The following is a 27,088-nucleotide window of genomic DNA, read 5'->3' as shown; positions in this document are numbered from 1 at the left end:
CCTTCCTTTGACAGTTCAAAAAAAAAACAGGTAGGTAGGTACAAGGAGACAGGATGGATTATAATGCAGCAAATAAAGCATATTTTGGAGCTCATCAGAGAAGTATACTCCCTTAGCAATACTACTGAAATATTTTGGTTCTTAAAGGGAATCTTTAGGGTCTGTCATTGTAGACTACTGTCTTAGTTACTTTTCTCATTGCTGAGGCAAAAGACTTGATGTCCAAAGTGAAAGGAGGAAAGGTTTATTTGGCTCATAGTTTGTAGAGGTTTTAGTCCATAACTGGCTACTCCAAGACAGGGTGGCATGGCAGAGGGGTATTGTAGAGGAGAAATAGTACATGGCAGGCAGGAGGCAGCAAAAGGAAGCAAGGGACATGACAAGCCTCTTTCTGTCCCTTATATTGTTTTGAGGCTTCCAGGAGTAGGGCAGTCCTAAACCAATCAGTGGATTGATCCAGTAATCACCCACCCTTGATTCTAGCATTGCACTGTGAATCAGTCACACACCCTAGATTCAGCCACCTCTGAAAAAGCCCCACTTATGACCACATGAAGCTTTCGTGGGGGGATATCTAGAGACAAGCTATAACAACTGGAATATTATAAGAACAGGGAAGAGAGCTTATTTCACACCTATCAGGCATCAGAACCAGGTAAGAAACCACCTAGCCATAATCAGAATCTGTGCAACTTCCATGAGGAAGTGAAGTCAGACTTCACTATAAGACCTTGATATGTTTTTCATTCTATAAGTGAGTTCCTTTATCCTCTGCTACAGGCATATTTCTAGATTGTATAGATGCTAACCAACACCAGTGTCAGCTTTCTGCCACTCATAGTCAGAAAAAGACCAGCAGCCCTGGCACAGAAGTCTCTATGCTTCACTTTATATGAGCTCCTCACGATCAGCAGCCAACATCCGGAAATAGAGTGCAGAGCCCAGAAAACAGTTCCAACTGTGGGACTGTAAAGCCTGCTCTTGCTGCTCTCTTTCTGTCAAGTTTGATGTCTGCAATGTGGTTGGAGATGCCTGTTGTATGTTTCAATACAAAGACCCATGGTATCCAGCTATGTGTCCAGGCACTACTCTGAGTGTGCATGTGCAGTGCTGTGGGCTGAGATGGTGTTTGAATGGAGGCCAAGCAAAGCAGAGTTCTATGCCTAACATGAGGCCTCATCCAAACTGGTGACAACCTGAGCAGAATGAAGAGCAAGCTGCTCCTACCCTGACAGACACCACAGAGGAGAAACAATTCATGGTGGGAAGAAGACAGAAGGTAGAAGGAACCAAACTACAAGTCACAATAACAGCTTCTTTCTGCCCCTTTTATACTCTATCTAGGCTGTTGTGCTTAGGGCGGATGCCAAACCAATCCTGGAACTAATTTAGTAATCACACACCCTTAAATCCCAGGATCACACACTAGATCTTGCCACCTCTGGAAAAGCCCCAGCTATGACTGCCAGAGGGACTGGGGTGACATCTAGACACAACCATAACACTTTAATTGAGTCCTTTTCTATGCAAACAATTCAGTGGTTCTATTTATCTGGAGAACACTCGTAGAAGTAATATAGTGCTATTTCCCAGGAAATTAAGGGCAAATAGTTCACTCCTTTCCTAACCCCTGAGGTATATTCAGACATTTTCAAGGCTGAGATCACCTGTCAATAAAAAGGTTTATTTTAAAGGAAAAGTCATTAGCACTGATTGTGTGTGAGAAAATAATAAGGCTAAAGAAAGTGAGTTCCAACATGGTTTAAAGTTGCTGCCATAGGTATGCAACCTCTGCCTCCATTTCTAGGGACTGAACAGCCTAGGGTGCTTTCCAGTGGGTCCTTCCATCTTCCTGTTAGCTCTGGAATCAGAATTAGAAAACTGAGTAAATAGAATAATCCGGCAGCTAGAAGGTCACTTCTTTTGTGAGCCTTTTCCGTATCCTTCTTAAACTGCTTTCCTCATTCGGTGGATACATAACCAAAGCAAAAGCAAAAGCAGAAACACAACTCTCCCTCCTTGGAACCTACATATGCTTGCTCATAACATCACTATCCACCTGGCTGTTGGAGTTATTGCAGTTATTTGTGACATTGGCTGGTCCCCCCAGCAACATTAAGGGCAGACTTTGCCTGCCTCTCATAACTCCGAGTGTTACATGAAACAGGAGCAGAATGAACACTTGTTGAGTGCCTTGGTTAGCAGTAGCTGACTGAGTATACTATTCCATCCTAGTTAGCAGGGGATCATACTAAAGTTGAAGCCTTATGAGGTCTGCTGCAGTGGGCAGCTGAGGTTTGACTTTCGAGCAGGCTTCAGGAACTGTGCATGAAGCATTAGCTAGCACAGCCCTCTGCTGTCTTCCTGCTGGGCTCCAGTGAATGGATGGGTCTTTGGTCCTTGACCTGTGTTTCCACATATTTGGCTCATCTTTATTTTATAATGCTAAGCATCATCTCTATGTATAGCTGCTTATCATTCACATTCATAGAGAATTGCCTTACTTATCCTAACCCCTCAATAAATAATAATCAATGATGTACAATAATTATCAAAATTTTTGATAATTATTATCAAATCCAATGTACAAAAATTTAGTCATTGGTGAAGTAGGTGATAAAATGTAATTTTTAAAGGAAATGAAAGCTAGATACAAATTATGAAACAAAACATCAAATTGGAGAACTGTGTATAATATATTCAGAGACTATTCTTTTTTTTTTTTTTTTTTTGGTTTTTCTCCGGTACCGGGAACCGAACTCACGACCTTGCGCTTGCCAGGCAGGCGCTTTTGCCACTGAGCTAAATCCCTAACCCCTTAGAGACTATTCTTTAGCAATTACACGTTTATAGAAGGTGAGCAGTATTAGCAATGCTATGGGCTAGAATGTTATATCAACTTTTATCTAAAAGACAAAAACTAATTATTTTTATAATAGGCCTATCTTTGATCCTATGGGTAAATATTTTCTAAATTTTTTATTTTAATATGAATGATGACATAAAACTAATAATTAGAAGTTTCGACTAACATATAAGGTATTAACATGTTAATAAATTTGTTAATTCATCTCTGAGTAAGGGTGAGTCTGGATTTAGTCTTTAGTCACAACATACATCTGTTTTTAGCACATAAAGAAATGAGAAAGGCTTTTCTTTTTATTTACAGCTGTCTCATTTCCTTTTCATCTGTTATTCAAACAATTATTTGTCTCATCTGTTTTAGAAGTAGTTTATGTAACTCAAAAAAATTAAATTAGCCTAAATGTGTTATATATTCCATTTAACAACATTTACGGTTGTAACTGGAACTTTGTAAATGTAACACCTGAGCAGAATGAAGGGTGTTGGGCCCCTCCTTAACAACAGTTTACAGCTGGGGAATCCTAGTTCTCCTGCATGCCTGATGTCTTTGCTATGGTGAATCCATGAAGCAGGGAGACCCTCAGAACCCACCCTAACCCCAGCTGGGTGCAGGGCTTTGTGTAGCATAGTGTATGTACATTTCTAGATTTTGAAGATGGAAATAATATAAAAAATGACAAGATGAAAGAAAATTAATAATACAAATAAATCCATTATTAATGTGTCATATTATGTAGCAGGAAGTAATTAAAAGTTAAAAGCATAATAATCTGCTTCAAATTTCTTTGACAAAGGAGGTAACTAGTAGACTAACATTGTCCAGGACACTTGCTATGAACATGGTGTTAGTCTCTCAGATATCTTTTCCTGCTTTTATTTTAGTTGCATAATTTTGAAGATTATTTTACACTTTTATTTTACATATGTTAGAGGGGCCAGGGTTGAGAAACCATGAGATTTGGCATTTGTACAAATACCAAGTAAGATATAGGAAGATCAAAACTTCCCACATTGTTATAGTTTTAGAACAATAGGAAAACTCACCTTGCGCTCATCATCACTGCTCCATCACCTAAAGTTCATGCAGGGCAAAACTAAGGAGCAGAGCAAGGCAAGCCTGACACTGTGGATTGTTGGCTGTGGCCTCCACCAGTGTCACTTAGGAGACCAGGTCTGGACACTGTTGCAAATACAGAGGAGATGCCCTGTCCTGTGGCAAGGGACACCGGCCACAGAACAGGCCAGGAGCTACCGGCCTCAGTTTGAGCTCTGAGGTGTTGTGTGTTGGGTCTTAGTCGGCACTGTCTTTAAACGCAAGGTCTCCTAAATGGTTTGGTTGCTCTGTCTGTGCCCCTTTCCCAAAGCATTTCACCCAGCTCTCAAACTGTGCGGCCTGGCTTTGACTCATTCTTGGGATTTGACCCGTGATTGTAACAGGAGAAGAAGAAAAAAATGAACTTACCTGATACTTCTGTTGTGTTGATTGAACTCTGATTCCCAGCTTTACAGGAAAGAAAAGAAAAAAAAATCACTAAACTTCAGCATAAAATATCAGATCTGCTTCCACATGGTTAATGGATACAGATCTTAGCTTCAGTTGGTAAGCAAGTATAGACCTTAGCTTACTTCTCATTCCCCTTTTTCTTCAAATCATAAATTCATGATGCTTCAGAATTAGAATTTTAGAGCAGAGGTCAATGATCCTTTTTACTAAAGACCAAATACGTTAAGCTGTAAGTCTGGGTTACCGCTCCTCAACTTGCCTTTTAGTGTAAATGTAGCTCTGTCCTGCTCCCCAGGTCATCTCCGCCATTGCCAGCCTCCAGCCCTGTTCTGCCCATGGCTCTTTCTGCCCATCTCTCTTTAAAACATCCTGCATTGTCTGCTAGAGCTAACTCCAGTGACAGAGACTCCTTGTCTTGCTTAGTGCTGGGATTCCAGTGCTTACCACCAGGATCAGGCAGATGAGATGGAAAATAATGATAATGATAATAATAAATAATAATAATAATAATGATAAATCAGAGCAACTTGCCCTTCCTGAATTGATACTTTATTTAGAATTGCTACTTAGATAATGATACCATTGTTATGCAGTTTCTAGGATCAGTGCCATATACTATTTAGTGATTTTTTAAAGACAGATACTGTATTCACATTTATTATTAGCTGAGAGAAAATATATTACTCTGTCAAGAGTAGAACCAGGATTATAATTCAGGTGTGTTTGTCTCAAACCCATCTTCTTTCAGTAAAGGGGATAGCTTTTCTTTGCATTAAAATGCTCCAAGTAAAAGCTTATAGGGTTAATTCCTATTTTTGATAACTAATGAAAGTACTTTTTACATAATGTTGCATTTAGATGATGCAGTTAAAATATGTATTAGCTGCTGGAGGATTAGAACACAAAGAAAATCAAAATCCTTTGTTTCTCTTCTTAATGTCAGGTCATAACCTTTCTTGATAATAGACTTGGTTGAGAGTGAAAAATTTTAAGCTTGTATCAGACAAAACCTTCTGATTATCCTTTATTTGCATTTCTTTTAGCCTTTAAAATGCTTAGTAATTTTATAGAAGCACAAAGTATATAAGAAATATATCCATGTCTTAAGACATAGCTGAATCTTAAAAAAAATCAGTTAAAATCCTTATATTGAGTATTATAAGAGGCTCAGACTTTTACTCACATGTGAATTAATACATTGTTAGTCTAAGGACAAAGTTCTGTAAACTTCAAATAGTTAATCAAGAGTGGAGTATATATTTTCCACTCTCAAAATCAGAAAGATATTTTTAAGATGATAAAATGTTTTCATATAAGTACAACTTTCAAGCTGTGCTCAGTTTTTTGGATGGATGTAAAGGCTTAGGAGAGATGAATGCTATGAAATATGGCTAAGTTTAATGATAACTGAAGACATTTTTGACTGCTTCTTGTTTTCATTTATAACTTTCATAGCATGAATGTGTTCTGAGAAGAGGCTAAGTTCTGATTGATAGAGGAAATGGGGAGATTCAAACAGCAAACAGATTAAGGTGCTTCAGTCAATCACTGTCAAATTTAGATGTTCAGTGAAGACCCAGCCTTTAGTCAGTGTGGTTGGCAGCTTAAAATCTGTCTGTTGAGTTTGATTCCCTAACACAAAAATGAAGTTTTATAAAATGCAAATGAATTTCAAAATGCTGATCACATTCATCTAAAGTTAAATTTTGCTCAAATAGTTACCCTTTAAATCAGAAAGCTTTATTATCAACACAAAAAATACCTTTGCCAAATATTCATATCTTAAAAGGACATTTCTCAAGTTTGCAAATTCCTTTAGGTCAGGAACTCATGTCTTATTCTATATTCCTATTATAAATGTCTTGGTTACTTTTCTCTCATTGCTGAGACAAAATACCTGACGCCCAAAATTAAGGAAGGAAAGGTTTATTTTGCTTACAGTTTGTAGAGCTTTCAGTCCGTACTTGGCAGATTACAAGGCAGAGTGGCACATGGCAGAGAGCTACAGCTCAGGGTGGCAGAACACAGCAAAGCAACAAGCACAAAAGCCAAGAATGGCCTCAAGCACCCTTTTCCTCTCCCTTACATATGCAAATTATCCACCCCAGGGCGGGTGTAGCTCTCACACCCATAATTAATCAAACTTTAAAAGCCTGCCCCATGGCCACATGAGGCTTTGAGGGGACACACAGACATAAACCATAACAATAAACAATAAGAGTTCCTACTGCATACCTTCGAATTTTTTCAAGACTTTTCTATGTTATTTTACAACACAAACTCTTTGATTGAGATACAATCATTTAAAACTTGGACAATCGTAAGTAGAAAACAATATAGGAATTTGTAGTATTAGTAAAGGATAATCTTTGCTTCTTAATTTGGATTGATGGCACATTTTTATCTGATTAGCAAGAATATAAGACTAATATAGGCAATCAAGATTCTGAGCAATGTCCCCTCTACTTAGTCTAAATGTGAAAGTCACTTTTCTCTTTTGCTAAACATATATTTTCTCTTTCTACAGAACGTGTTTAGCATGAGAGTACTAGATAACTGTCATTAAAGATGTCAAAGTTTGGGTTTTTCCATAAAATACTATTTAAACATTCAGTTTCTTGCACTGACTCACAAAGTAAGGGTTGAAATGACCCTTTGTTTCCCTGTGAATATTCATCCTGAATGCTTCTTGGCTGATATTGATGGAGCCCTTAGGTTTATAATTAAAGTGGAGTTTTGAATGCTGCATGTAGTTGGATCATCCTTTTGGTCCAGTCTTACGATCTCACCTTTGTTATGGAAATGTTGAAACCATTTCATTTTACATCGTTATGGTTATAATTGGTATTAAAGATATGATTTTGATTCTTATCAACTTTTCCTTTGTTCTCTATTTCTTTTTTCTTATTGTGTTCTTGTGGTTCAATTCAGTGTACTTTAAAATTTTACTTTAAAATTATCTCCATTATTGACCTTACACCAATGTATTTCAATATGTTTCTCTTTCTGCCATATTTTTTGTGTTATTATTTTTATACCTTTTGCCTCTACCATATGTTTTACACTTTCAGTGTGCTTTGTTAATTTTTTTCTTTAAACAATCAGTTATCTTTTGATAGACTAAACATACATTGAATCTTTTTACTTTTGTTTTTACCATCCCCAACGCTCGTCATTTGTTTATTTAGATCCTGATTCCATATGGTGATATTTTCCTCTTTCTGAATGGTTTTTACTTATATTGAATTTTCTCAGCTCTCCTATGACCTAAAAACATTCATAGAACTCTAGAGTGACAGCTTTTGCTCCTGTCCTAAAGATGTTGCCTCATTCTATTCTGGCTCTTGTTCCTGTCCTGACTGCTGTCGGTTTGAGACTTGTTCTTCTAGTTAATCTGTCATTTTTGCAGCATCTTCTTTCAAGGTTTGCTCTTTATCTCCAGTTTTCCATGGTTTGCTTGTTGTGCTGTGGTATGGTTTCTTTCCTGTTCCTTCAGCACAGGCCTCCCTGCATTTCCCAGTCTGCCACTTTGTAGGCTCTTTAAAATCACATTTGGGAAATATTTCTTCAGGTCTTTTTCTGCCTGTTCTTCTCATTTCTTCTTCAGGTAGAATTTCAGTTGTGTGCATGTTGGGCTCCTGGGCTGAGGTTTTGTTTCATTCTTTTATTTTTTCCAGTCTTTTTCCTGTTTTATTTTTTATAATTCCTATTGCTACATGTTGATATTAGAAAGGAAACTTTTGATTGGGTAGCTTTAAGAATTATTCTATCATTTTTTCTCCTGTAGGTGTTTTCTTCTGATCAATTTCCAATATACTTATTCTCTTTCAACAGTTTTTAAACTACCATTGAAGTCAGACATTGAGTTTTTAAATGACACCAAATTTTAGTTCTAAAAATTTCCAGTGTGATTTAAATTTAAAAAAAAATTTTTGTTTTCCATAGCATGGTAAAATCATCAATTTCATCTTTTTCCTTTGAACACATTCTGAATATGCAATTAATACATATATTTTTGTTTCTATGAACACCTGTTAATTTTATGTATCTTGTGTTTCTATCATCTGTAATCCTTTTTTCTTGTTGGTTTTTAAAAAGATGGTTTTGTTTTCCCATATTCTCCAGTTGGTTTATATTCAGTGCATGGTTTTCAACATATTGTGATGGTGGCTTGAGAACTGGGATGTTTTCTCTAGGGCACTGGTATCCTAGGTTACCCCAGCCTGGGAATCTGGGTCCTACACCTTCCATACCTAAACCTCAGGGTCTTTGTGGGTTTACTGAGCTGTTTGGGATTCCTGCCCACTAAAGAAAGGATTGAACAAAGCTCCTTGTCCATACACATTACAAACTCTACCTTTCTATCCTTCTCACCTTGAAGGAGATCGAAGTCAGCTCTCAGTTTGTGGATTCTCATGAGCCCATTTGAGAATCAACCAATTATTCTAAAGGAGAAGCTGCCTAATGCCAAGCTATTTCTGTTCCTTCTCCCTGGAGCTTGACTTCATAATCTCTATTACATTATCCAATCTACATGATCAAATTATATATATGTATATGCTCAACTTTTCTAATTTTATGAAGAGGACAGACTCAGGGTCCCAGGATCAATATTTTTTAAACTTTCCTTACTGGTTATTTTTAAAATTATTGTGACCAAAATAGGAACATAACATTTACCATCTCAGTGATTTCAAGCATGCTCCACAGTAGTGTTAACTATGTGCACTTTGTTGCACAAAGTCTCTAGAATTTTTCATTGCTTATATCCATCAAACAATTCCTTTCTCCATTCACCAAGCCTGTGGCAACCCATATAACTATATTTCCAGGCATGTAACTATTTGAGACACCTCATATAGCTGGAATTATGCAGTATTTATACTTACATAAACATTTTATTTCATTAGCACAATGTCCCCAAACATTCATCCATGTTGTAGAATACATGACATATTGTGATTTTATTTTCTTTTTACAGGCTTAACACTATTCTATTGTATGTGTATCACTATTGTAGTGTAACACTATTCTATTGTATGTGTCTTGTTTTACTTACTTTTTTTTTATTTACTTATTAATCTGGTTGTGGACACTGCAGTTGCTTCTTCCTCTGAGCTATTGTAAAATAATGTTGCAATGAACAAATACCTATGTAAAATCCTGTTTTAAGTTTCCTTTTTTAGATATAAACCCAGAAGTTTCCTAGATCAAAAGATAATTCTATTTTTAATCTTTCCAGGAACTTTCATACTGTTTTCCACAGAGGATGCACCACTTTATATCATCTCCAACAGTACACAGAGTTCAATTCTTCTATATCTTGGCCAACACTCATAAGCTTACTGACTTGTTTTTGGTAGTGGTCATTCTAATGGGTGAGAGATGATAATTCAGTGTGGTTTTGATTTATATTTCCCTGATGATTAAGTATATTTTCCTATGCTTGCTGTCAAATATATCTTTAGAAAAACACCTATGCATATTCCTCATTCAATTTATTTATTTATTTATTTATTTTTTGGTTTTTCTCCGGTACCGGGAACCGAACTCATGACCTTGCGCTTGCCAGGCAGGCGCTTTTGCCACAGAGCTAAATCCCCAGCCCCTCTCATTCAATTTTTTAAAGCTGGTTGTTTGTTGTTGAGTTGCTCTTTATACATCCTAGATATTAATCCTTATCAGACATCTTGTTTGCAAATATTTCTTCCCCTTTTATTGGTTGCCTCTTCAGTCTGTTGCTCATTCCCTTCACTAAACAGACATTTTCATTTGATGTTCTCCTATTTATCTACTTTTGCATTTGTTGCCTTCATTTTTGGTGTAATTTCCAAGAAATTATTGCCAAATCTAATATCATGAGGCTGTTTCCTTATGATTCTTCTGAGCTATAGGTTTAGTTAATTGGATCTTTGATCCAGTTTTAGTTAACTTTTGTATGTGGTGTAAAGGTAAATTTCTAATTTCATTCTTTTGCATGTGGATGTCCCATTTCCAAACCAAGACTATCACTTCCTCATTGTGTAGCCTTGCACATTGTCGCAGATCATATGATTACTTACACTGGGTTTACTATTCTATTACTTACACCCGGTCCTCTATTCCACTGGTTTGTTTTCTGCTTGATGCCGGCACCAGATTGCTTGGATTAGCATAACTTCATCACTGATTTTGAATCAGGACCTGTGAGGACTCTGACTTTGCTTTTATGCCTCCCTTTTTTAGAGCAGCTTTTTAACGTGGTTTCTCCTTTCCTTTCCTGTGAAACAGGTTTTGGTTTGAAGCAAACTCACCTGTTTGTCTATTTTTGCTCTTGTAACCTGTGTTTCAGGTCTATATGTACAGAGAAATATTGACAGAATAAGGTCCACAAGTTTCTCCTGTGTTCTGCCAGGATTTTCAGTTCCAGATCCTTGGAGAATGTGGCTAAGACCACAGCACTGTTCTGCTCCCAGCCTTCTACTGATTTGTGGGTCTGAGTGGAGTGGAGCTCTGTGTCCTCCCTATGAGCAGCTCATCCTGCGAGGGGCAGACCTTGCTGCCTGTCCAGGGGTCTGCTTCACCCGCTCCACCCCAACTCCAGGGCTCCTCTTGGTTATTCAGGCAATCTCAGCCATCCACACACAGCTCTGTGCACAGCGTCTTTCCTCTTCTTCACTCTCTCCCACAGGCGTCCACATCCTGCCTCTCTCACTTTGCTAACTTCTGTCCTAAGATGCCAGTGGGTCAGAGAGGACTTCTTTGAACACTGGGTGAAAATCAGCACCACCCTTACCACAATCACTTATTTTCTCTTTATTCTGTTTCATTATTGTTGAGAATATGTGAATTTCACCTTAAATTACTCATATTTAACTTACTTGTTATCATTTTATCCACTAATAGGCAAATTCCACCATTCACTCTTTAATATGTGACTATTTCTTGAACTAGAATAATGTGAGGTACACAGACTAGCTTCCAAAATACTATTAGTGAATAACTTAGCTCAACATGCCCACTTTTCTTTATGTATAAGTCAGAAAACTGAGTCAATGAAGATTTCTATCCTAAAGATTCTAGGATTTGGGGTATTTATTTTCTACAGACAGAACAAAATGGGAGAAATACACACAACTCTAAGAAAATGAAGAAAGATTAGACAACAATTTGAGGATCTCCTGTGTTTGGTCTCCATCTGACCTTTCAAAGGAGTAAAACAGTGAACCCCTAATTCCTATATGCTGCATCAAACCTCTCAACATGTGACACACCTATAACAAGTTACCACAGGGACTATTGCCTGTGAGTTCAGAGGGGATGGCCTCAACTCCACCTTGGGGAACAAAAGGTGGAAGGAAGAAAGTTGTATTAGCCAGCAGTCTGGGAGGGTCCTGATTTCACCGCATAACCTATAGAAGTTGTGCAGTTCATCATGTCATGTGGACTCTATGCGGAGCAGAAATCACCTGGAAGGCAGCTCAGGAAAGACGGCTTCTAAGAGCCAGGGAATTTGCTAGATATTTATAACAGATACCTAAAAGACTTCATGTAGGGCTGCTTAAACAAATGACAAGTGCAAAAGACAAAAGTAAATGCCTTTATTTCATTATGTTGTTTTCCAAGGTGGCTCATTTTTTTTTTTTTTTTTTTTTAAGAAATGGCTTTGATGTCTTTTTTGAGAACTTGGAGGAAAGCCATTTCCAACTGTGTTCAGGAGCTACATAAAAACAGCAGTCTCCAGTACCAAGAAACAGAGGGCAATTTACTTAGTGAATCAAAGCAAAATTAAGTTTTAAGTGATTCATGGGCTGACCACATACTCCTATATACACACCTATTTTAATAACCATTGCTCAGTGAATATGTGAATGTTTAGTACAGAGGAGAAACTACAGTTTAATCTTTCAGAAGCTCTGATGTAGTCTATAGATGCCTGTGTAGCTTACTTTTGTTTTCATGAGGAGCAATCATATATATTACCAGGTATGTGAGTTGTGTTTCCTGAAGGTTCCTTTCAGATTTATGTTATCTACAAAATAGGTTCTATTTATCAGAGCATAAACGTTATTACAAAGAAACTATTCTTCCTATGAAAGAGAGAAGAATCTACTCCTCAAATTTTCTGAGGCAACTGTCTCATTAAATAGAATCCACAGGTTACAGTTACGGCATGAAAACAGACTACCTAACTCTGGACAGCTTTATGGTGTGCTTAAGTGACTGCAATAAAAAGGGGAGAAATGGTATTCCTGGTGCATTTCTGGACCAGAGTGGGTCTTGGACACCTATCGTTCTCTCTTGCCCTCTCTATTTACCTTAGAGATCTAGTGACAGAGATGGGGACTGTGTGCCACCCATTGCTGCTTTCTGTTATGGGTACAGAGATTTACTCACTAATGATTATGCCTCTGCTGGGGCTGTCATGGCACATGGCTAGTCGTTCCCTCCTGCTTCAGGACATTCTGACTAGATGTGTATCTCCCTCCAAACTTCTGACCTAAAGGCCAAGAACTTGTGAGGATATATGTGGGCTGCTACCAGAAGCTGGGAATTGTGGGAGATCTGTGTTCTGCTTCTCTCAGTCTGTCATGAGCATTTTAATTTTGCTCCAGGGTAGGGGGGTCTCTAGCCTCCTTCCCACATCTTCTCCATCCTTCCCTCCCAGCTCTAGTTATTCATAATGCCTGCTTCCTTATGCTATAGACATGTACGTGAATGGCTGTCATTTTCTCAGAACACTAAGCTAACATTTTGAAGCTTTAATTCCCATGGCTAATTCTTGTTTGTTTAGAGTTTCTAGTTATGAAGGTTCAGAAAGGAAATTTAATTGGTCATGCTCAACATTTTGTTTCTTTCTGTTTTTAAACAAAGCTTTAAAAGGATACTATTTGAATACTGAATAATATAGAAATTCACTCCTTTCAAGTACATAGCTAATAATTTTTAGTAAGGCTGCAATTGTACAACTGTCCCCTCATTTCCATGGTCATGAAAAACTTCCTTGAATCTTTTTGTACATTAATATCACTTCCAGCTGCAGGCAGTTAGCTATTTTATTATGAAAATGTCTTTTCACAAATAATCTGATTTCAAAATGGGCAACAGACCTAAACAGACATTTCACAAAAGAAGGCATACAGATTGCCAGTAGATACATGAAGAAATGCTTGACATCACCAATCACTAAGGAAATACATCAAAAACAAAGGAGGTTAGCATCTCACTCCCAAGAAGAGTGGTTCTTATAGAAGGGACAGGGATAACAGGTGCTGGTGACACGATGGAGAAAAGAGACTGTGCATCCTTCCCGGGCAGGGAAACAAATAGTGATATTGTGGAAAATTAAATAGAGATTACTAAAAAAAATTGAAACTATAGCCACCGTATGACCCAGGAACTTCACTTCTGAGTATATACAAACAGAATAAAATCAATGTGTCAGAGACATAGCACTATTTACAGTAGCCAGGAAATGGGAACAACCCAAGTGTTCAAGTGATGAATAGATAAAGAAAAGGTAGTACATATACACAGTGGAATGTGATTCAGCCATACAAATGATAAAATTTTGTACTTTGCAAAAATGCGGGTGAAATTAGACATCATTGTGTTAAGTGAAATAAGCAGGGCACAGGGAGACAAGGGCCACATGGTCTTATTCCTACTTGTTATATAAAAAGTTAACCTCAGAGAAGTTGTGAGTATAGTGGAGAATGCTGGAGGGAAGGGAGAGAGTTTGATCAGAACTGAGTGAGTGACAGATCTGAGTGAGAGGCTCCAGGAGGCTCTGGTACACCAGAGTGACTACAGCTAATGGTGATGGATTATATATCACAAAACTGACAGAAAAGATCCTGAATGCTTTTCCCATAAAGAAATTATGGTTGAGGAGACATACGCCTTTGCCTGAATTTAAACATCATATAAATTATGCATGTATCAAAACATCAGGAGATACACACTAAATATACACAACTTTTATGTTTTCTTGTATCAGGTATCAGTCAAAATAAATTCAAAGATTCTTTTTATACATTTATTATAAATGGGATCATATTACTTATCATGTTTTGTATATGATTTCATTGAACAAAGTATTTTTGAGGTTCATACTTGGTTATTACAGTTTTACAGTAAGTTTTGAAATTGGATTGTGAAGGTTTTCTAATTTTATTCTTCATTTTCAAAAGCTTTTTTCTTCTTTTTACTTTAGGCTGTTTCCATTTCCATATAAATTTTAGGATGAGCTCATCAATTTTAAAATAACAACAAAAATTATCATTCTAATAAGGGCTGAATTGAAAATGTTAATGATTATTGATCAATTAGAGAAGAATTATCATTTAAAACATCAAGTCTTCCCGTCCATCAACATGTAATGTCTGTTTATTCAATTCTCATTACACTTTTGTGGACCTTAGTGAACAAATCTTACATTTCTCTTGTTAAATTTATTCCTAAATATTTTTTATTTTTGGATGTTATTGTAAATGTAATTATTTCTTTTATTTTAGATTGCCATTGCCAATATAAAAAACTAGGAGTTTTTTTTATATATCTTGTATTCTGTGGTAAAAACTACTCATGGTTTTTTGTGAATCTTTCAATTTTTGCACACCCAACTGTGTAGTCTGATAATAAAGCCTATTTTATTTCTTCCTTTCCAACTTGATGCATCTATTTTCCTCCTTATCCATTGTGTTAGTTACTTTTCTGTCCTTGCTGAGACAAAATACCCAACACCCCAAAATTAAGGAAGGAAAGGTTTATTTAGCTCATAGTTTGTGGAGGTTTCAGTCTGTAATCAGCTGGCTCCAAGGCAAAGTGGTGTGGCACAGGGGGGACAGTTCAAGGGGAAGACAGTTCAAGGCAAAAGCAGGAAGAGCACGAGGGCGGGAGAGCCTCTTTTCCTCCCTTGAATTTTATGCTAGCTACTCGCCCACACCATCTAGGTGTCCTCCTCTTGCTCAGGCTCAGGATGAATACAAAGTAAAGATCCTGGCCCTGGCTGAGTCACTGAGTTCACCTTCTGAACTTCTTAAGTTGACACAATGTATCCAACCATAACACCCATCCTCTGTCCATCCATTTATGTACTATTTGGAACTTCTGTTTAATAATGATGAATAGTAGTAATAAGAATGGACTATCTTGAATACATTCCAGTCTTAAGGAGAAAATATTACATTTTTCATTATTTTGCATGATGTCAGCTGTAGGTTTATGTAAATGTCCTTTATCACGTTTAGGAAGTTCCATTTCATTTCTTCTTCATTAAGAGTTTATGAGTGGCTGGTAGATTTTGTCAAATACTCTTTCTGCATGTACTAATTCTATTAAATGGAATATTATATTATTTAATTATTGTATGTGTGATCAATGTGTATTTGTGGGATGAATCCTATTTGTTCACATTTCATATTCTCCTTTATTTAATTGTGGCTTGCTGACTAATATTAAAGATATTCTTCTTTGTGTTCATGAGGGATACTGATGTATAGTTTTCATCAACTGCTTTTTATTTTTAATTCCTTTCTAGCTTTATGAAAAAGGCAATTCTGGCCTTGGAGGAGTACACATGCAGTGTTCCCTCAGTTTTTGGGGAGTGTTTGGCAAGAGTCGGTGTCAGCTCTTTTGAAAACTGTTTTGTAGAACTCACAATCAAAGCCAGCCTGGTTGGAGTTTTCTGGCTGGGAAGAGTTTTAATTTTCTATTTCAGTTTTCTCCATTGTTATAAGTCTTTGAAGTCTTGTGTAACTTCTTAGCAGCTTGTCTCTTTCCAAGAACATTCACATTGTATCAAAGTCATCTTCCTTGTTGAGCCAGGTGTCCTTGTGCTGACTCTTTGGCACTGACGTGTCTGTGACTATATTAGGATAAAGTATCACTGTGACAGAAAAATCTGTTGCATTCTTAACTTTGATAGAGACTCTGAGGGAGTACAGTTAGGCAAAGTTCTTTTGCAGCTGTGGAGAACAATCTGAGGCCATTCCATTCACACGCGTCCAACACAGCAACATGAACCCTCATACTCACTCATGTTTGGGGAGCTCTGGAATGAGGAATTCATCACGGTCTCTTCAGTGGTGACAGATTCATTCTTTGTTATTCCACTGGTTGTTCTTCCTGCTTAGGTAAAAAAAAATGAGCAGCATCAGGACCACAGCAGATTACTAGTGAATCTCTCAGATATTCATATTAACATCCAATCACAACTTGGATTAGCTGCTGAAAGTGTTCTAAGCAAGATTTAGAAATTCAGCATCTTAATGCTTATCTTTTAATGATTCAGTTAATTATTTTGAAGATGGGGTTACATGAGGTTGTTCTATGTTGGCTATAAGTGATGTCATTGGATTATCAATGTAATTCTACAAAGGAAGCAAACTTTATGATCATCATTTTATGCATGAGACTCAGGGAAGTCCCATAATTGCCCTGTAGTCACATAACTCATAATAAGAAGGAACTATGACCTACATCTGAGATTTTTTGATATAGAAGATATAAGCTTTTCTGGTAAGGGGATGGTAAGGGACAGGTAGTAGTTAAAGGTGATAACATGATTTGCCTCTTGCTTAGGAGAGACTTTCAAGTAGGTGAATAGCCAGGGATGAAGAGACCCAGGAAAGAAATACACTATACTTTTAATTATACTGAGTTAATGTTGAAGGAAAATTAACAGTGAGGAAAAGATGAACTTAGTTTTAAGAAAATGATGTTAAAAAGATGTCTTGAAACAATCTAAATTTGTATAAATATCAGGTATAATGATGGATATGTTTCAGGTTTTTTGGAGTCCAGCATAGTGACACTGGATTGATAAAGAACAGACAGACATCCCAGTCAGGACATTCCAGCCAGGCATAACACCAGCTGGAGGTGGAGGGAAGACACTCTAGTTGACTCCTGTCACAAAACAGGACAGGTCCTGGGTTGCTGATGCCTTCTGGAAGGGCCAGTCAGCTTCCAGCCCACAGCAGCAAATGCCTACTGCATAATGCAAATTCTCAGCACCACCGAGACTCGTGCTAGAGAAACTGATAGTTTGCAAGACTTCACGAATGGTAGATAATTATGTCTTCAGATAAAACCCTTCGGGAATTCATATGCAGACAAAATGGAAATAAATCAAATGTAAGAGAAAGAAATGAAAAGGATAAGTATGGGAAAGAAAGCAGTCAAATTATTATTATTTGCAGATCATATGATCCTGTACATAGAAGACCTAAAAAACTTTACCAAAAGACTCCTTGAATTAATAAATTCAAGTAGGTGAATAGCCAGGGATGAAGAGACCCTGGAATACAAAGTCAACAGAATACAAAGTCAACACACAAAATCTTGTACATCAATAATAAACTCACCAATAAAGAAATTAGCAAAACAGTACTATTCGTAATACCATCAAGAAAAATTAAATAGTTAGGAATTAATCGACAAAGGAAGCAAAAGACTTCTACAATGACAACTACAATATATCGAACAAAGAGATCAAAGAAAACATCATAAAATGAAAAGATAGCCCCTGTTCCTGGACAGGGAGAACGAATAAAGTCAAAATGGCCATACTTACAAAACTGATACATAGATTTAATGCAATCCCAACCAAAATATAAATAGCATTCCTCACAGAATAAGAGAAAGCAGTTCTACAATTCATGTGGAACCAGAAGAGATGAAGAAGGGCACAGTAGGAGGCATCACAATCCCAGACTTCAAGTTATATTACAGACAGCATGGTACAAAACAGACCTGCGGATTAGTGGAACAGAATAGAAGATGCAGAAACACATTCAGCTACCTGTTCTCTGACAAAGGGCCCCCCCAACAGGCACATATTACAGGAAAGATAGCTCCTATAACAAGTGGTGCTAGGAAAATTGGTTATCTGCAGGCAGAAGATTGAATGTAGACCCATCTCTGGCCATTAGAGAAATGCAAATGAAACCAACACATAGACTCCATCTTAATCCAGAAAAAACAGTGTCATCAAGACATAATAGTAATAAATGCTGGTGAGACTGTGAGAAAAAAGGAGCCCTTTTACATTGTTGGTGGAAACATAAACTAGAAAAATGTGTATGGAAATCAGTATGGAGATTCTTCAGAAAACTAAAACAAGAAATTCCATTTGACCCAGCTATTCCTCTTCTAGGTATCTTTCTGAGTTAAAGGCATCGTGTTATAGTGATACATGCATACTCATGAATATAGCAGCATAATTTATATTATGTAAATCTTGGTGACAGGTTATATGATCATCAAAGACAAATGGATAAAGAAAATGTGGTCTTTACACACAACGGAGTACTACTGTACCACAAAGAAGAGTATACTTTGTGTCATTTGCAGGAAAATGGATGCACCTTGGGACCATAATGCTGAGTGAAATATCAAACACATAAACTCTGTTTTTCATAAGCTTTAATACCACATGGTTTCTCATATATAAGAAATAATGTAAATATAAATAAAGAGCCAAATAAAATACAGATAGAAAACAGAAAATAGAGAGATAGATCTTTTGCAAATGGGAAAGGGACCAAGAAATAGAAAGAGGGGGGAAGGAGGGGAGAGAGAGGAGATAAAGAAAGAATGAAGATGTGTCACGTGCATGGACCAACTCTCCACAGCTGATGTGATCAGTATGTGCTGCAAACACAGACTAATAAAAAGAAAAAAAGCCTACGAGGACTCCCAGAAATATTTAAGACATCAATATTTTGAGCATTTCCCTTTACCACTGGGAAAGCAATGCTTGATCTCATAATAAAGCAGTGTGGACCTTCCCTTGAGAAATTCAAATGTCAACAGCAGTGTTAACCCTCCATGTGAGACAAACTTAAAAGCCATCTTGAAATAAAAATGGAGAGGGATATAGTTGAAGAAGAACTGGTGGGTCTTACTGTATAAGGAGAGGAGAAGCTGATGTCCATGCTAGTGTGGAAGGGGGAAAGACCTCCTGGGTCAGAAACTTAACATTTAGTGGAGAAGCATGTAACATATGTGAGTGGAAATTTAACTTTCCCTTAGGCCCCAACTTAGGCTGGGAAACATCGGAACAAGTGTATCTTTTTGGACATCTCTGGGTGACAATTATTTAGTTGAGATGAAACACTGAAAAGCTCTCCTCTGGCCTGAAAGATCCCTAGTGAAATACAGGGTACTAAGGCTTCACCGCTACCTTTCTCCACCTGGCATCTGCTCTTGCTGGAGAACAAGTGCTCTGCACTGCTCATCACCCTGGGTGGTAGCAGCTTTGCTGGCAGCAGAGCTATCATGAATGGTGCCTGAGGGGACCTCACTGTAAAAGCAGCCACACAGTGAGCACCTCACAGCACTGCTGTCTGCACTACACCAGCGTGAACTTCAAGAGTGCCCACACTTGCATGGCTTGCAGAAACTGGGTTTTTCTGAGTCCACCATGGTATGGGCTATACTCAAAGGCATGCATCACAGCCAAAGAAGCTAAGGCAAACTGCTCTCTGGTCCTGGCCAGAAATCAAGTGAACACTGCATTACAAACTGACACCCTAGGTATGTTTCATGAGAAATGCACTGACTGAGGTGCCACTCCAGAGAAGAGGTGGAGATAACTGACCCACGAGACCTACACATATCATTGTAGAAGCATGAGGAATAGGAAAAACAATATAACAGGATGACTTCAAAAATATAACTATCTACAATAACCCCAAAGAAATCAATAAGATTGAAATATCTGAAAAAAATGTAAAAGAATGATTATAAAAGGACTAAGAGATCTAAGAGAATACAAATAAGCAATTCAGTGAAAGTAGGAAAACAGTGTAGGCTATAAATGATGAATGGAGGCAGGGATAAAGCTCAGCCATACAGCGCCTGCCTAGCAAGCACAAGCTCCTGAGTTTGATTCCTGGTACCATAACAAGAAAAGAAAAAGATGAATTTGGAAGATTCTAAAAAACCACAGAAATCTTGGAAATGAAGAGCTTAGTAAGTTAATTAAAAGCTTGAAATCCCCACAACAGTGTTAATTAAAAGGTAGAAAGACTATCCAACCTCAAGGACAAATCTTGAAATGTATTGGTCAGACAAAATAAATAAAGAGGAGGAAAATGAAGAAGGAAAATGAAAAAGAAGAAAGAGAACATTCAAAACTTTTGTGACACCACTAAATAAACAAATAATCAAATTTTTTGAATACAGAAAAAGAGAGGAGAAATAAATTAAGGGCCTAGAAAATCTATGCAATGAGATACTACCAGAAAGCTTTGTTAATTATGTGAAAGACAGGAATATCTATGCATAGCAGGCTTATAAGACACCAAATAAAATAAAATCTTTTCACCATAGCATATTACAGTCAAACTGTCAAAAGTACAAGACAAAAATTCTAAAATCTGCATGAGTAAAGTGCCAAGTTACATATAAGGGCATCCTCATTGGACTAACAGCAGATTTATTGACTTCTGTGGTTAAACAGCCCCTTACAGCAAAATGAGGCACCTTCATGTTACACAGATAGCCCCAAGAAGATGTTACCAAGCACTGGCAAACACTAGAGCTGGAGCTTCTCTCTTTTTTTGGTACCTGGAATCAAACTCATGACCTCAGGCTTGCCAGGCAAGCGCTTACACCTCTGAGCTACATCCCCAGCCCAAGTAGGAGCTTCTCGAAGATTAGCTTGGATTCTTTTCATGTCTGTCCTTGGTGTGAAAAGAAATATCTCAGATTGAAGAAATTTTCAATGTTAAGTCTAAGAGGGGAAAAGATGTGTGAGGAATGTAGGCCAAACAGCTGAACCATGCAGGAAGGACTCAAGACTTTTTGCCTTCTCTGGTACTTCTTTCCTGGAGAGGATGAGCTCAGACCATGGGACCAGGCTAAGTGGAGTCCCTCAGACTTTTCAGGGAACCCAAGAGAGTTGTGAAAGACAGCAAGTGATAGGACTTGAATTTCTAGTAGGAGATTAAAAAGGGAGAAGGCTTTATTTGTATGAGCTGTGCACCTCCTTTTAAATTCCTATGTCATTTAAATGGTGGGTGAGGTAGGCCCCGGAGGCCTTTTGTGATGGCCTGTGAAAGGACATCCTCCCCAGGAGCTGGCAGCACCCCAGGGAGCAGCCAACAAGTGCTCCCTGTGATACAGGCTGTGGCAAACTGGGAGAGAGACTTGTCTACTTTCTAACCCCACTCACCAAGGTTGGTGCTTACAGACACTTGAGAATAATCCTAGGCCAGGAATAAAATCATACTTATACTTAGAGCAGTCCTTTGTTTAAAAGCCACAGAAATCTAGTAAGTTGCGATAATTCAGTGGCCTCAGAAAGATCCAGAATTTAGGATTTTAAAAAATCGCTCTGCAGCTACTGCAAATATACTAATAAAAAATCCTCTTGCTCTTCCTGAAAGTTTTCATTTCCATGTAGATGTTGACTTTCCTCTTCCCTAAAGTGTACTGTAGTAGTGTTTTTGGTAGGGTAAATTTTGGTAGGGTTTCTTCTTTACTTTCTCAGACATATTGATCCAATTTACCCCTAAGGCCACATATACCATTGAATCACTAGTAGCAGTGCTTATTGGGACCTTAGAAGCTTCTGGAACATCTCAGTCACTCCCTTTTCAGAGTTGCAGTTTGTAACAATTAGCAGTGAGGTTTCTGCCAGGTCAGGTGGGATGAACAAGAGTGCATTGTTTGCTTTCTGGTTGTAGAATGCATGAGAAAGTTTTGTTTTCTTGTGAATAGAATTGAAATAGCCAGATTTTATCCCAATCATTTTAGACTGTATTCCTGAAGCCCTGCTTCTCCCAGGTGTGTGGGGAAGCCCCCAGCACTGCCTTCAGGGGGAACAGAGAGGAGCAGAGCACAGGTTCCCCGCTGCACAGACCAGTGTCTCATACTGCTCACACTGAACTCACCTCTGTGAAACACTGGCATGTAGGGCTGCTTCCCAAAATTTTATGTCAAATTGTTTCCTCTGGTTAAAGAAATGAGGCAATGAAGACCTAACTTAAAAGCGAGTTTCCTAAAATAGTGACCTTCCTTGTTCAAAAAGATTCTTTAAAAATTGTTAGAGCAAGGAACACTTTCTGCTAATTATAGGAGGCTAGGACCACCTTGATACCAAAACCAGACATCACGAGAAAAGAAGCCTGGGATGCTTTACCTCTCAGGAATATAAACACAAAAACCCTTGACAAAATAATACAAATCAAATCTAGCAACATGAAGAAATCTAGCACCATCCAAATGATTACACATACTCTGTGACCAAGTTCATTTTATCCCAGACAGGCAGAGTAGGTTTGACATATAAAAATCAATGTTATATGCAATAGTAATAAAACAAAGGATAAAAATCACATTGTGACCTCAATACCGTGAGAAAAGACATTAAAAAGTTCCATACTCTTCCATGATAGAAACACTCAACTGAGTCGTGATAGAATTTGCTCATCTTGGTGAGAGGCATCTAAAAAAGCCTGGAAGTAACAGCAGTGAAGGGAAAGCTAACGCCTTTCCCTTGCTGTTAGGAAGAGGGCAAGGAGATCCCCTCACTGTCCTCTCTAGCATAACACTGGGACCATCAGGCAATAAAGTGAAACGTGTTTGCTGAAGGAAGAAGGGAAACTAGCTTTTTTTGCAGATTACACCATAGTGTGTATAGGAAATCTTAGGAAACACTCACACACACATGCACATGCACACACCCATACACAATAGAACCTGTAAAGGAGTTCAGCAAAATGATATCTTTCTATGAACAGCCCCAAATTGAAACTAAGAAAAAGTTATTTCATTTACAAAAGCAAAAATAAGATAAATTGAATTACCGAAATCCAAATAATTTATACTGAAAACTATAAATGTCATTGAGAGAAATTAGAGATTTAGGTAAACACGAAAGCATTCCATGCTCATAGATTAGAAAATGGCAAACCTGAGAATTTATAAATTTACTGAACTGTACATGTGTAAGGGGTAGACTATGGAGCATAATTAAATGCACATATTATGTATGCTTTAAAGGTGGTAAAATGAATCTACTCACCTGTACTTCTACCTGCTGTTGACGGAGTAACTGACAGCAGCCGCGGTGTGCTAGTGCTGGCTGTTCCTAGTTAGGTAAGAAATGCCATTGTTATTGGTCACTGTCTCATCTCACTTGTCAAGCAACAAATAAATATAAGGTAGACATGGAAGTAGACACTGGATCCCTCTGCAGAGGGACTGGGTTAGCTTTTGTCTATCTCTAATTTTTCCATTTTCCAGCTCCTTTTGTCCAAAGAGGAATGTATGTGTTGAGTGCTTGGGTGGGTGGCCTTATTTTAAACATCTGTTCATACACACACTCATGTACATGCACACTTGTGCACACACATGGATTTTTGTATGATAGATCCAAATTGCGAACTTCTCTTGCTGACTGTTACCTGGGTTTCATTAAACATGAAGAAAAGTATTGCAAAACTCTAAACTCCAGCCACTTGGAATCATTTTATTTTTCCTTGTGGAAGAAAATGTCCTGGTTGACAGGATCAGGGAATATCATTTGTTGATATGAATTGTGTGCTGTTTTGTTAATTTAGCTATGGTAATGACAATTTCAAATAAGTCATAAAGAAACTTGTCCACTTGTAATTATTTGTTCATTCATGTAACATTTTTCAAATTCCTGTTGTGTGCTGGCCTCTCCTAGACTCTTGAGGGTGGTGTGTGGCTTTTAGTATCTTTCTAATCTGAGTAATACCAAGAATAATTCCTGGCATTTAGTAAGTATCATTTTCCATAAAAGGACACTGAGGACATGAAGATCTACATAGTAAAAAGATCTTTCTATTTGCTAAGATCTACCTTATGTGTGTGCTATTCGTAGTACACACAAACACAGCCCATCAGTTTTATATGTATTCTGCAAAAACATTCTCTTCTTTCGTATAACACCTGGGAATACCTACTTTTTGTAGTACTGGGGGTTTAGGGAATGACCCAAGGTGCTCTACTATTGAGCTACATCCCTAGCCATTTTTTTTTTTTTTTTGAAGTAAATTTTCCAGGCTGGCCTTAAATTGCATCCTCCTGCCTCAGCTTTCCAAGTAGCTTGGGCTAGAGGCATATGTCACCATACACACAGAGCTCACTTGTTTGTAATGAGGGTTCAATTCCCTATTTACCATGACATTTGAAATATCTAGGTTCTTATATTTATGCAGGCCCTATTAGGGGTGAACTACCTGTTTCCATGAAGTTAGTCTAATGCTTTAAAATCCTAGTCCAGAAGGGAGTTTCACAGATGAGCCGGCTGGACAGAACCAAGGGACAGTAAGGGTCAGAGTGGTGTGGGGACGGAACAATATTTACACGGGGAGGGTAACTTCTTCCGCTACTCGCCCCATGTCAGTTGTGTGTGAGGCTTAGGTTGTCTTAGCAGTGGGAAGAGATTTCCCAGCAGGTGTTGAAAAGAAGTCAGGTTGGGAGCACTGATCGTTCAGACTGCCTGACCTCTCCTGGGTCCTAGGTGCTCACACTTTAAATGGCCAACCAAGGAAACCCTAGCATTAACCTCCCGGGGAGGTTAATGGTTAACCCGGGGAGGTTAACCCAGGGAGTTTCTGGTCCTCCTGCTCATGGATGTCAACCTCCTGTGTGAGGATGTAGGCATATGAATAGGATGCCCCTCTGGCCAGAGACTATGCCTTCCCAGACAGCACCTGCATGGGAGCTCTTGGCACCAAAAGTGGAAGGATGGGACTCTTAACATCATGCTCCCACTGTCCCCATATGATCCATGCTGGCCTCTGGATCATATATTGCTTGAATATTCAAAACATAAAGATGAGGACACATGGAATGAAAACAGTGAACATGAAGAGAGAAGGAGTGGGTGCGTACAATTTCTAACTGTTCAAAGCCCTGAGCCTTTTCTTTCTACCCTGGCTTCATGTTAGAGGAGAGGGATGTGAAGAAGTTGAGCATCAAACTCAGGCTTCAGCTACCATTTTACTTTGGGATTTGGGATTAGCCTTGATCTATGCAAAAATGAGGAAGTAACTAGATACTAATTTCTGGTGTTCCTCAACTTTTGTGTGAATAGTGATTATGATACTGATCCTCGAATATAATCACGATGCTAATCACATACTGCCTTTATTTTTCCAGTCTTAGTGAGAGTCAATGGACAAAAAATAATTTACATTTAAAGTGTACAATGTGATGTTTGATATGTGCATGCTTTATGAAATTATTGTCACAATCAAGCTAATTAACATACCCACCTCCTCACACAGTATGCATTTGTGTGTATGTGTGAGTGTATATGTGTGTGTGAGTGTGTTTGTATGTGGAGGAACAGTGAAGTTATTTTAGATCTGTTGCTAATTTATGACTGTTCATTTTCAACTATGAGTAAGCATTCTTCATAAAAGTTATGGTGAAATTTTTCCGCTATGCTACTTATGTTAAAATTCTGAAGTATAAATGCATATTACTATTGTGAGGAAAATGTCACAGTGACTGATAACTATGATTTCTGTAAATATTACATGCCAAAAATCAGTAAGTACATCCAAGTACCTAGTGAGCAGAAAAACAGGCTAAAGTTAGTATATACATTAAAAGGAACTATAGCTATCTATTTTGAGGTTACTGCAGCATTTTGAGTCAATAAATGTTTAGAATACATCATTAGCATACTGCAATTTTATTCTCTAAAATTGTTCAGTGAGTTAGTATTTATAACATTTTCTAAAATAACCTTTGAGAGATGTGTTAAATTCTATTTAGGCAAGTATTTCAAGAAAATGTCTAACCTGTCATCATTTAACATTTTGTGAGAATAAACATAAAGTAAAACATCAGCTTTATCACATCAAAAGTCTGTGAAAAGAAGAAACCAAAGGATCAGGTAAACAGGTATCCCATGGGAGACACTTTCCTTCCAGACTTAACAGAAAGACAATGGACTAAAGAAGAAAGACTTCAAGGTACCCAAACCTTTTTAATTCTAACCAGTAAGACAAGAAAACCACAAGAAGAAGTTTTAAGACCATCCTTCAGTGTTCCACATGTACTGTCCGCACAGACAAATGCACCTGGATGTGCCCAGCACTCTGTGGACCACGGCCCAACCACCAGCTTCTCCCTCTTTGAACCATGCTCAATAATAATCATATTTAAGAAGAAAATTTCAGGTTGGTTTTTGTACCTTAGATGTTCACATTATGATGGTCACCTGCAGTGCCTGCCAAATGTGATTTTTAATTTTGGCCGCTTGACCTCTGCGTAGTGAGCAGTGACCCGAGTCCATCCGGGAGGCTCAAGTCCCTTCTCCCTAGCTGTAAATCTCTGAAAGCCGGCTCTCCTTCAGGCAAAGGTCTTCCCAGTGGCTGCCACTAGGCTATGGCCTTTGAGGAGACCCCTCCTCTCACCTACACTTCTACTCTGATGGTAGAATTTCCACCATTGGCAAGAGAAAGAACACTTATACGCTTTCTATAGATATAGCAGCATGAAGCCAACTTTAAACAAAGAAAAATGTGATTGGGAGGCCTTAAAATTAAACTAAAGAATCTATGCATGTTATTTTATTTACTTATTTATTTGGTGAATATGTTCACTGTGGCTAAGGGAGCCAAGCTGTCCATGAGGAAGGAAAACAGAAACCGTGTCACTGTGGAGATGCCCTTTTGATATATTGTGTCATTCAAACTGATTATTTTGGAAGATGGGAGAATGTATACAACTGCTCCAAAT

General features: G+C 37.9%; 1 protein-coding gene across 2 annotated transcripts in view; it reads right to left on the bottom strand.

The window, feature by feature from the left end:
• The window catches only part of Emcn (endomucin), an 85,756-nt gene that overhangs the window by 22,469 nt on the left and 36,199 nt on the right, over positions 1-27,088 (bottom strand). The window contains exons 3-5 of one of the 2 annotated variants that reach the window (XM_005406259.2): positions 23,388-23,453; positions 16,388-16,480; positions 4,328-4,366 (exon numbers count right to left, since the gene is read on the bottom strand). In XM_005406259.2, coding sequence (XP_005406316.1) covers positions 4,328-4,366; positions 16,388-16,480; positions 23,388-23,453 — 198 coding nt within the window. The remainder of the gene's footprint in view (positions 1-4,327; positions 4,367-16,387; positions 16,481-23,387; positions 23,454-27,088) is intronic. The other variant, XM_005406260.2, reaches the window with a different exon arrangement.

Source organism: Chinchilla lanigera, unplaced genomic scaffold (assembly GCF_000276665.1).
Source record: "Chinchilla lanigera isolate Chin_1 unplaced genomic scaffold, ChiLan1.0 scaffold00095, whole genome shotgun sequence".
Lineage (NCBI taxonomy): Eukaryota > Metazoa > Chordata > Mammalia > Rodentia > Chinchillidae > Chinchilla > Chinchilla lanigera.
This window is presented reverse-complemented; position numbering and strand designations above follow the sequence as displayed.